The 12,344-nt window shown below is 40.1% G+C and overlaps 3 protein-coding genes across 6 annotated transcripts in view; all 3 read right to left on the bottom strand.

Moving 5' to 3' along the window:
• LOC125749187 (guanylate-binding protein 1-like) overlaps positions 1–12,344 on the bottom strand; it is a 115,132-nt gene that overhangs the window by 3,443 nt on the left and 99,345 nt on the right. The window lies entirely within an intron of this gene.
• LOC125749194 (interferon-inducible GTPase 5-like) overlaps positions 1–12,344 on the bottom strand; it is a 40,442-nt gene that overhangs the window by 24,143 nt on the left and 3,955 nt on the right. The gene's annotated exons all lie outside the window — the stretch shown is intronic.
• Positions 1–12,344, bottom strand: part of LOC125749193 (interferon-inducible GTPase 5-like) — a 38,519-nt gene that overhangs the window by 24,143 nt on the left and 2,032 nt on the right. Inside the window, exons 2-3 of one of the 2 annotated variants that reach the window (XR_007399797.1) lie at positions 10,520–11,216; positions 9,185–10,348 (exon numbers count right to left, since the gene is read on the bottom strand). Coding sequence is in view for 1 of the 2 variants with exons in the window: in XM_049026208.1 (XP_048882165.1) it covers positions 9,723–10,348; positions 10,520–11,081 (1,188 nt within the window). In the remaining variant the exon portion in view is untranslated. Of the gene's footprint in view, positions 1–9,076; positions 10,349–10,519; positions 11,217–12,344 lie in introns of those variants that run through there. The other variant, XM_049026208.1, reaches the window with a different exon arrangement.

Below are 12,344 nucleotides of genomic sequence, written 5' to 3'. Positions count from 1 at the left end.
CGTGTCTTTCTACCCCCCGTTAGTCCTAATAAACCCTCGTCTGCCCTTATTCCACCTATCTGCCTCGTCCTTTGCCGCTTCCAGCCTGCCCGTCCTCCTTGGAACCTAACAATTGTTATTATTATTATTATTAGCTACATTGATGAGAATATTCACCAAAGTAATCTGTGCTATATACAGTAGGAAGCGGGCCCAACCAAACCTTTCAAGATGAGCATTTCGCACAGGAAGACACATTTTTCCAACATAAATTTCTCTGCAACTTCAACGTCGGCATAGTTAATATATCGCCATAAACATAAAACATAATAGTATAATAAATGAACATAAAAATGGGAATTAAACAAAGTAATTAAATAATAGGTTGAAGAAGACAAAATTACAGGCTGCCATATGTGGATAAAGAAGCAGACTTCAGCAACAGGTCCAACATGAACACAACCTCAGTTTCTAATGTTTATAAATAATGGACTACTCAGGAAAAACAGGTTTGTTCTTTATCTCTCTCTCTCGTAAGCTTTTGTACCCATGTCTTCAATCAGAACCCTTGAGCAAATCCCTGTTTAAATGGAGCAAGAATTTGGTTCACACTGCCAACAGTAAGTCACACTGGTTCCTAATGGGCGCTGGACTTCACTAGGTCTGCCCTTTGCTGCTGATTCTGTTCAAAATTTTTATGGACAGAATTTCTAGGCATACCCAAATAGCAGAGGATCAGTACCTCCAAGTCTGAGGCCATGATTCTTAACTGGAAAAGGTTGAATTGCTCTCTCCTGGTGAAGGATGTCTCAAGCAGAGGAGTTTAAGTATCTCGAAGTCTAGTTCATGAGTACAGGAAGGGAGCAAGAGATTGACAATCAGATTGGTGCAGCATTAGCCGTAATGTCGGCACTGCACATTTCTGTCATGGTAAAGTGAGAGCTGAGCCAGAAGGCAAAGCTATTGATTTACCAGTTGATCTATGTTCCTACCCTGACCAAAGGCCATGAACTTTGTGTAGTGACTGAAAGAATGAGATCGCAAATACAAGTGGCAGAAATGAATTTCTTTCACAGCATATCTGAGCTCAGCCTTAGAGATAGGGTGAGGACCTCAGACATTGGGGAGGAACTCAAAGTAGAGCTGTTGCTCCTCCATATTGAAAAGAGCCAGTTGAGGTGGTTCAGGCATCTATCTAGGATGCCTCCCTGGAGAGGTGGTTCAGACATGAGGAGACTCCAGAATAGACTCAGGACATGCTGGAGAGGTAATATATCTTTTGGTTGGCCTGCGTACACCTTGGTATCCCTCTGGTGGAGCCAGAGAAGTTAGCTAGTGAGAGGGAGGTCTGGGCATCCCAGCTTAGACTGCTGCCCAGTAGCAGCAGATGATGGATGAATGGATAGATGGTCTTCATATGGCAGCCTGCCTGAATTTTTATTTTTTTTTGAATTGTAATTGATTCCCAAATTTCAAGATATCACAGAAAATGACAAACTACAAGCAGCTAGATGCACTTTGATGTACTATTTTTCCCTATTTGTTATATGCATAGGCAAGAATTATTTCATGTGTTTCACTTACAGTATAGTTAGTATTGCTTTAATTAAGCTTATCTCTAAAATGAAAGTAATGTAAAAAATTCAGAAATCGTTCAACATATGAATATAAATAAAACTATATATATATATAATATATATGAATAAAACTATGATTAATTGAAATGTACAGTAAATATATTCAGATTTCTAATCCCACCAGACAACTGTATGTGTTGGCGTTTTGTTCTTTCACATTTGAATTGCAAAGAAGGTCACTGACTTTTACATTTATACATCTAACAGACATTTTTGTCCAAAGCAAGACATAGTACAAGGGAGACAAATATTTGAAAACTTTTTCCAAGTATACACGACATTCAGACACAAAAGTATAGTAGCAACATACATAATATGATCTTGAATACACAATCACAACTCAAAAACTTTAACTTGCAGCTGCATAATAATTCAGTTTAAAGGCATTATATTTTCAAATGTCACTCATTTTCTTTTTAAAGCATCATTATAAAACTAAAATATAGAAGGAACTATGGTAGAATGATTTTGAAAGTTTTTGATAACTACTTTCCAGCAGTGTATAAGTAACAGAAACTGGGATTCATGAATTAATATAATATAATTGAATATAAATATAATATAATATTTTAACATCAGATCTGTACAGAGGTATTTTTAGGGGCAGGTGCCAGACCGGAGGGTTGGGTGGGTTTTATATGTTTTGCATTATCGTCAGTGATTACACTGGAGGGGAGGAGACACTTTCAATTGTTCGGGCAAAGGGGCTGGTGTGCAGGCAGCCCTAAATCCCCCCCCCCACCATGCATTTCCTTGTGTAACCTGTTTGATTAATCTATCTTGTGAGGACAAATACATGTCTAGGTACAATGCTACCATAAAACTCATACCACAGGATTATTACTGCACATACCCTGTATTTGAACTACTTAGTTAACACGCCCTTGGTGTGTTCACTGACGTACATCCAAGCCTGTAGGAATCCTGGTGCCATTCTGTCCACATAAAAAGATTTACGTATTTCAATGTGATAAACTCCTGTGCTATTTTCTCAATTCCTGTTTTACCAGATGTACAACATTATTATCATCACCAGCCTCACATTTATGGTTAAGATAAGAACTTTGGGCCTATGTGGGCCAAAGTACTCGTATATCAAACCGAATTTTCCCTTTAGAAATAATGGAAACTCGGATGATTCGGCTCATGAATAAGCCAAGAATATTCATATAAAAATGATTAATACAGTAAAATTAATAAAGTAAAAATACATTTTTGAAAAGAATCGTGGATGGTGTGAGGGAGACGAGAGAGACGAGAAGAGCAGGGTTATTTTGTAGGACGACTTTCACTATAACTAATGGAATCACAGCTATCTGTTGGCTCACTGGAATTGTTTTCTTTTTGTGCAACTTTAACAAGGAACCTATCCAATGACAGCTGTTTTTGCCTCCTTTTTGCAAATGTGGACATTGCATTCTAGTTAAACATATTCATCGCTGGCACTGCTACACCCTTATTCTGGTGGTGCTTTTCTACTAAATTTTGACTATACGAGTGAGGGACGTCATTTCCCCTCGCAACTCGCCCGAGCATGGGAGGTGACTACTCACAATCCCGCAGAGAGAGAGAGAGAAAAACCATCGGCTCAGTTGTGATCACCTTACGCTAGGCAGACAAAGCGTATACGTAATACTCGTATTGCTAGACCTCGCTCGTTTATCAAGTTAAAATGTATTTTAAAAATGTCGCTCGTCTTGCAAAACACTCGCAAACGGAGTTACTCGCAATCTGAGGTTTGACTGTACCTGAAAACAAAGGGACCATGACGGGTAGGGAAGTAGGGAAGCTACAGTACAATAACTAAGGCAGGGAACATCACAGGAATAACCATAGCAAATAGTAGCAAACACAGGACAACAGCTGTTATAGACACACACAATAACAACCACACAATGACCAACTCAGGAAACAGGGTTAGGACAGACACATATATACACATGCATAATGAGGTTAACAAGCGGCAAGTGTGTGGTTGTTACTGCGTGTTTGTGGCTGTGGTAATTTCCCAAGTTTGCTACAGTTGTCCCAGTGTAATTTCTTGCGTTGCTCCCTGCCTTAGTTTTGTCATTTACCTGCTTTGTATTGACCTCTTGTGGACCTATTTTTTTCTGTTTTTTTCAGCTAATAAGGTGCTTTGCTTATTGGAGTCGCAACGTGGATCGTTCTTCCCTTCTTCATGCCACACTGCAACACAAAGACACATCTTGTAATTAATTTCATTGTTGAGTGCATAACATCATTGAATTTTGTGTTTATTTGTTTTGTCCATAGTTAAAACTTGCCAAGCATTTGGCAATGATTAAATAGGAATAACCATGTTAAATATTAAAACTTCCATAAAAATGAAACATTTTGAAATATTTCAATAAGTTGAAAGTTATGAGATTTCACGTTCCTTATTTTGAAATTAAAGTTGAAATAAACTTTGTAGAAAAAAGTTGAAAGTAAAATGGCAGAAACCTGGCTTTACCAAAGAAGGGCAATTTGGAGTGGCATTTCAAAATGATGCACAAAAGCTACGAGATCGGAGTTCCCTGCTAAAACAGCCGTACGCAGTTGAAATGTGCGAGAATTGAAAAGTCATGCAGCATAATCTTCCCTCTTCTTCATATTTTTTTCTACCTCCAGCTGAGGTCCATGCTTAGGTCCTGTAATATCTCTTTTTCCTCACCTCTTCCGCTTCACCCGCTGTGCAGATTTGCTCTGTCCTTTTCTCCTGTTTCTAAGCCCGTGTCCAGTCTCTATTCCTTCCTCCGCAAATCCTCTCATAAACCTCTCCCCATAATTTCTGTCTGGCAGGGGGAGCTCTCTCCCACCCCCGTCTTATCTTGGAGTGTTATTTTTCATAATATTAAAAACTGTTTCAAATCACCAGCAAACACAATTTAAGTTTGTTCACAGATTATACCCCACTCCCAGGAAACGCCATCTCATGGGCTTAGAGCCTGACCCCTTGTGTCATCTTTGTCCCCTCCAGGTTCCTGGTACCTTTCTCCATATGTTTTGGGACTGTCCTCCAGCAGCTGCTCTTTGGGATTATGTGGCCAGATCTCTCTCTTCAGTTCTTTCCTCTCCTATCCTCCTGTCTCCTGTGGTCCTTCTTCTTATGGACTTCTCTTCTCTCTCTCTCTCTCTTCTCTCTCTCACTTCCAGCAGAGGCTTCTGCTGTCTGCCTCCTTAGTGGCCAAGTTGTTATTAGCCTCTCGTTGGAAGACTCCTGATCGTGCCATTCCCTCTGTTCGGAAGTCCACCTTTCTTGATCTGCTTTTGCTGGAACGCTCTGCGACCCGGATTAACAACAATCCAGAGCTGGCTCCATGATGTTCAGCTGGTCAAGGACTGGCTGCGGGTCATGTCCTGAGCCCATATTCCTTGTTTTTTGTTATGATTTTTACTTTCCTAATTTTGACGTTTTTCACTGATATAAGTGTGTCATTTCTTTTCTCCTCAGTTTTAAACTGTGCTCTCCGGGGCTGGGTGTGCTGGTGACCATTGTTGGTCTTTTGTTTCTTTTCCTTTGAGGTGCTGTCTCAGGGTGTATTGGGGGTGGAGTGTGTTCTGTTCTGTTCCGTTTTGTTCTTTGTTAAAAAATCTCTAATAAAATTTGGTCACAAAAAAAAGAAAAGTCATACAACACAACGGTCAATTTTTACCAAAAGTAAAGTAGCCGAACACCAATAGTAAAGGTGCAACGATAGCTTCCCAGTGCCAGCGATCCCACTCAGGTAGAGAAATACATCTATTTACACTTTTTCAATTTGAATAATTACCTGGATTTGCAGTTTATATGTTAACTATGCAGAAAGGTATTAGCTAGAGTAATAATAGAGCAAAAGAGTAATAGCTATGGCTCCCTATTTGAACTAGTAGATCTCGGCACACTGGCCACTTGAAAAGTATATCTTGAGTTAATGCTTTATTGCTTTGCAGCCTGGATTACAACCATACCACAGCGCCAAGATTGCACAAATCTCAGTTTTGATACTATTCAGACCAGAAAAGTGGGTAGGTCTTTCTGGTGTCCTGTTAAACTGGTTTTAAATAATTTTTATAAGATAGGGATTGCATTGTGGCAATAGATAATTATGAATCTGATTATGGTACGTTACAATAACTCTTACTATAAGTATGCCGATATTGGCAAGTACACAACTCTACATTTTAATGTCACCATATGACTATCGTTCCTTAGATTCACTGAATACATGCATTGAATGAATCAATGTATGGATGTGCCAGAAAAAAACTTAAATAATTGTTTTTGGCCCCAAAATAGATACTTTGTATGCAACAAAGCGGACAATGACCTAGAGGTCACAATCTGGCGCAGAGCTGTCTTCCATATTGAATCAAATACGAGATGAGAGTAGTGCAGCATTGAGGAGGAGTGGGATGCAAAAACCTCATGTGTTCTTGATTTCCTACTTCCAGCCACATCTCTTTGGCTTCCCTTTGCTGCACACCACACAGGAGAGTGAATTGGAGGGCCACAAGTACCACGTTCTTCTCCTGGCACTCCCCAACCTCACCTCGACTGTGCTTGAGAAGAAGAAGCAGGCTTTCCATGTGAGTGTGTGGCAGACATGGGCCAGAATCACAGTAAATCTACATCAGTCATATGTCACAGTAACGATTCTCTCAGACGGAATTTCGGACAATATTGAAAAATAGCATAATTCAAATACTAATGAACTGAACTTCTTATTGTCATGACCTGCTCGTACGATCATCATGTGTGTTACACCCCCTCATTAACCACGTGTGAAACCCTGATTGTAACCAGCTGTTTTCTGTCAGTTTGAATAGTCCTGTGTATTTAGTCTAGGACTGCAACGATTCGTCGAGTAACTCAAATAGCTCGATTACAAAAACTCCTCGATACAAATTCTTTGCTTCGATGCTTCGTGTAATCCGCACAACTATGTACTGCTTAGTGATCACCGTGTTTCACTCAGAGGATTATTACTGTCGCACAGTGTGCTTACGCTGCATTACGTGTAGCAGGTTTGATTTGATGGCGCAATGGAGGAAGACAGGGACACCTTGAGGAAAAAAAAAATAAAAATTTCTAAAGTTTGGGACCATTTCAGAACATAAGAACATAAGAACTATACAAACGAGAGGAGGCCATTCGGCCCATCAAGCTCACTTGGGGAGAACTAAACTAATAGCTCAGAGTCGTTAAAATCTTATCTAGCTCTGATTAAAAGGAACCCAAGGATTCAGCTTGCACTACATTATCAGGAAAGCTATTCCATACTCTGACTACACGCTGTGTAAAGAAGTGCTTCCTTAAATCCAGCTTGAAATGTTCTCCCGCTAATTTCCACCTATGGCCACAAGTTCGTGTATTTAAACTAATGCTGAAGTAACTATTTGGTTGAACAGCATCCAAACCTGTTAGAATCTTATATACCTGGATCATGTCCCCCCTCAGTCTCCTTTGCTTGAGACTGAACAGATTTAGCTCAAGTAACCGTTCCTCGTATGACATTCCTCTAAGACCAGGAATCATTTTTGTGGCCCTACGCTGCACCTTTTCTAAGGCCACAATGTCCTTTTTAAGATATGGTGACCAAACCTGCACACAATATTCTAGGTGAGGTCTCACCAAGGAATTGTATAATCTTAGCATTACCTCCCTTGACTTAAACTCCACACACCTGGAGATATACCCCAACATCCTATTGGCCTTTTTTATTGCTTCCCCACACTGGCGAGAATGGGACATGGAAGCATCAACATACACACCAAGGTCTTTCTCATGATCAGCTACCTTTATTTCAGTGACACCCATGAAATACCTGTACTTTATATTTCTGCTCCCTAGATGGAGTACCTTACATTTATCGACGTTAAATTTCATCTGCCAGGTATCGGCCCAGTCACTAATTAAATCAAGATCCCACTGTAGCTGCTGAGCCACTAATTCAGTATCTGCTACACCACCCACCTTGGTGTCATCTGCAAATTTCACCAGTTTACTGTATATATTGGTATCCATATCATTTATGTAAATTAGGAACAATAGTGGTCCTAAAATCGAACCCTGCGGTACCCCACTATGAACGCAAGCCCACTGTGACATTGTGCCTCTTATAACTACTCGCTGTTTCCTATCTGTTAACCAGTTATCAATCCAGGTCGCTACGGTACCTAAAATACCTGTCGCTTTGAGTTTAAGTAGGAGCCTCTTGTGGGGGACAACATCAAAAGCCTTTTGGAAATCTAAGTAGATGACATCATAGGCCTTCTTATCATCAACTTCCTGAGTAGCTTCCTCAAAAAACTCCAACAGATTTGTTAAACAGGATCTACCTCTCCTAAATCCATGCTGGCTATCCCGCAAAATGTTATTGGAGTCCAGGTAATCTACCATTTTCTCTTTGATTATAGCCTCCATAACTTTACCAGTTATACAAGTTAGACTGATTGGCCTATAGTTAGACAAATTACTTCTATCCCCTTTCCAATAAAAGAAAAGTGAAAGTACTGTACAGTGTGTCCATTGTAAAACCGAATTAGCTTACCACAATAGCACAACATCAATGATTCAACATCTCGACAGAAAGCATAAATAAAAAATAAATATAACAATAAAAAAGTATAACAAGGTTCCCGCCAAGCAACCCCTATTTGTCCTCAACGAAAACACTGATAACACAACAGCAGTGAAAATGATGCTATCGTAGTTTAATTAACATGGATCTGGAGCCATAATAGTAATCCATCCATCCATCCATCCATCTTCCAAACCGCTTATCCTACTGGGTTGCGGCGATAGTAATAATATCCATCCATCCATTTTCCAAACCACTTATCCTACTGGGTCGTGGTGACAGTAATAATATAAATAATATAAACATAATAATATAAAAATTACCCACCCCCCCTCCCCCAGCAGCCTTGGGCCAGTAAAACTGAGACATTGAATTATTTCCTTTTTCAGTAATTCACTAAAAGGGTTTACCTGTAGTTCTTTTGTCAGTTGTTGTATGCAGTTCAATCATTAAGAATGTTCCTAAAAAGGAAGCCCCTGAGTTGTTCATTTTAAGAGACCTGTCTTTTTGCCCGCTGGTCCCCCTCTGATGTGTTGTCGGCCATCCTTGTTCCGGCCTCTTATGCCCCGTCGGTCAACTGTGGATTCCCCGACTTCGACTCCTCGGTTGCATGTGGGTCCACCTCCTCCGACTCATTGCTCGCTCGGCCGCGGCTCCATCTCTCTCCTCACCTGCGTCGGACTCCCCTCCGACTTCCTCCTCGCCAGCCCTGGTGCTCCCTCTGTTTTGTCCCTCTTGTGTTTGCTCCTCGTCCCTCTGTCCATGATTCCCCATTCCCTACTCATTTGACCTGCGCACAGTCGTCACACTTATCTTGTGCTGCAGATATTACAGCACATAAGCCTGGAAATAAATCTAATATTTTTATTTGAACAAAACAAAATGTGGACACGATCATTTTATAAAATTATTTTATTTAGATTTGACCTTGATACAATCAGGCATTGTATAACAAAATCTGAATGTTTGCCAGTAATGTAATTATTTAAAAAAATGGCAAGCTACCTACAATAATTCCCCAGATGGGTAACTAATAACACATAAAATGACCAACTACAGTGATACCCAGTTATTTATAACATTATGACACTATTGATCCTTGTAGGGATTTTTTTTTGCTGAACCCATCTTGCCTTCTATGAGACACATGTATTTGACAGTAAGCTTGGCAATGAAGGGCAACCATGAGCAGCAGGGCCCACAGAGCTAAGGGAGACCAGGAGTTTGGGGTCTTGCTCAAGGGCCCACAAACATGTGAGTATACTGCCAAAGCTGGGCTTGAACTAGCAACCTTATAACCGCAGGCTTTTAACTAGAGGCTTAGCTTGCTGAGCCACAGGCTGGCAAAAAGAGTGGTCAAATGCAAATGAATTGGCATTTTAAGAAGCGTGCTTATTTTTTAAACAAGGAAAAATTATTTTTAATTATTATACCTAAATACATACATACCCTCCTCCCAATAACAAACACATAATGGAGTGGCATAAACTCGTGTTAGATTTACTTTATGCAGGAAATGAATATGGTGGGTGAGTACGATGTGTTAGACTTCAGACTGTAAAGCCCTCATCAGCACATTCTGTGAATCGTTGGCCAGCTCATTCAGGCAGCTGTTTAGCATGGAGTAGGTGGTCCCAAAGGAAATCCCACCAGCTGCCACGGATCCAAAAAAAGGAATGTTGCTGACCAGGTACTCAAGAAGCATTAACCCACCTCCAGCTGCCTTGGTCAACAGCTTAATGACCACATCAGCTGATATTTCCTTATTAAGGGGAGAGTTGAGAACCGATTTCAGTTCTTCAAAGGGTACCTCTGTTCTATCAGAGAGATTTCTCAAAGAATCATCATCTAGGCCAAATGCCATATAATATCTGGAGATCTCTTTAACCAAAATAGTCACATCAACAGCAACTGATAGGCCTGGGATGGGTATGGCAGCCACTGTGCCTGATAGTAAGGCCATTTTCCATATGTCTGCCTGCAAGGCTGCCTTCTTTTTCTCATTGATTTTTAGGGTCATATTGGGCAGGGAAAACAGCAAGGCATGCCTCTTGTGCTTGGGAAGCTCCTTCTCCATTGTCTCTTCAAGTAAAGGGAAGTCATAGCCTCCCAGGTCAAAGCTGGAAATTAGGAAGACTGTGGGGGAAGTTAAGTCCTGTTCCTGAAGACCTGAAAGACGGGGAAAACATGTCAAGCGGCTTCAAATTTCTTTAGAGCTCTAATAAAAATAAAAGAAAAACATTTTATATCTAACATCTGTAATTACTCTTACCATGTTTTGCCGTGAATTATTCATTCTATCCTCTCCTACTTTTCTGTAAGGATTTTCATAGACCTTACCTTTAATACAGTCATCTCGGATTGTTTTTAATGTGTTATCATGGTCAAAGGTTTTCTTTCTTTTTTCTGCACGGATGTTCTCATCAATCTTGGAGCGCACAAAATAGAACCTCTTCTTCATTTTCTGGATCTCCATGGCCAGCTGTACATTGCTGGACCTGAAACGTTCTGATGCAATGATGATGAAGAAATCATATCGTTTAAATTCAACGTCCTGAAGGTATGTGTCTGCCTTGAAGTTGGGGGTTCCGATTCCAGGTAGATCCCACAGCTGGACATTGGGATACTTTGGGTGGGAGTAAGATTTAGGCTCCATGGTAGTCTCCACTACACCAGTGGGGGCTGAGTTGATTTCATCATCATCCCCAATCCCTCGGAAAGCATTAACAAAGGTGGACTTCCCAGAACCAGACTCTCCGGTGATAGCGATGTTCAGAGTAATGTGATCTAGTTGGTTAAAATAGTCTTGAATCTTTTCAGCTGCCGTAGCCAAGCTGTTGTTCTCCAATGCCTCTCTGATATCTTGCACCTCTTCCTCAGTAATTGTTTCAAATTCATCCATAGTGTTATGACAGATACTCGGGGACCCAAATGCAGTACCAGGAGCGTTTATTAAGGAGATAGGCAAACCAAAATGGATCTTGTTTCTTGGTTGAGGTAACGGAGCTGAATAACTCGTAAGCCGGGAAAGTCAGTCCTGCAGGAACATGAAGGACAGAAGGTAATCACACTGAGGTCAGAATGATGGGGACATGGTAGGATTGAGGATCAGAAGGAAGGGCTTATCAAGCAAAGACAAAGGAGATGAGAGAAGCACTCAGTAAGTGACATTAGATCAATAATACCTCACACTGAATGCAAGGATGAGTGAGCTTTTATAGTTAAGACTTCAGGTGTTCTCACTTTGGGGTAACTGATTAAGTCGCGTCTGCACATCGGACGTGACAGCTGATTTTAATAAAAACAGTGTCATGTAGCACACATTTTAATGGTCTTCTGTATAATGCATTTCAATGAGGGCAGAGGTGGCTTAATGGTTAGGGAAGTGCACTTGTAATTAAAAGACTGTAAGTTTGAATCCCTGACCAGCAAGGGCACCACTGAGGTACCCAGAGCAAAGTACTGCCCCCATGCACTGCTCCCCAGTGCTGAATTAGCTGCCCCCGGCTATGTCACATATGGGTTAAATGAAGAGGACACATTTTGTTGTTGTGTGCTGTGGTGTGTCAATGACTAAATTCTAAAAAAAATCTAATTCTGTAAGTTCTGTGATTCATATAATCAATGAATGTAAGTTTTATGAATACATGCGCTGGGTTGCGGAGGTTCCAGATAGATGGAATATATGTGCATTAATAAGTACTATATATATATATATATATATATATATATATATATATATATATATATATATATATATATATATATATATATATATATATATATATATATATATCTTAGCCTGCATATGCATTGCCAAGGATTATCTAATGTCTTTCACATATAGTATAGTGCAGAATGTTTTAAACAATGTCTTTGTTATACTCAGCTGTTAACTAACTTACTATTTGTGCTGAAATTTGTTGTTACAAAAATTCAGGAAAGAATTCCAGCAATCCCAAAATGACCATACAACAAAGATCATCAGACCATGCAAATATTGTGCATTTTTTAAATATATCTGCTCAGTGTAGTGTGGAATGTTACTGATCTTATTAAGGGTTCTAAGTTTCAGAGAAGTGAATTCCAATTACATAGCATGCTCATGTTGCCTGATAGAAACCAAATTTACTAGCCTACCACCCACACAAGAGGGAGACAGAAA

Source organism: Brienomyrus brachyistius, chromosome 9 (genome assembly GCF_023856365.1).
Source record: "Brienomyrus brachyistius isolate T26 chromosome 9, BBRACH_0.4, whole genome shotgun sequence".
Taxonomy (NCBI): domain Eukaryota; kingdom Metazoa; phylum Chordata; class Actinopteri; order Osteoglossiformes; family Mormyridae; genus Brienomyrus; species Brienomyrus brachyistius.
This window is presented reverse-complemented; position numbering and strand designations above follow the sequence as displayed.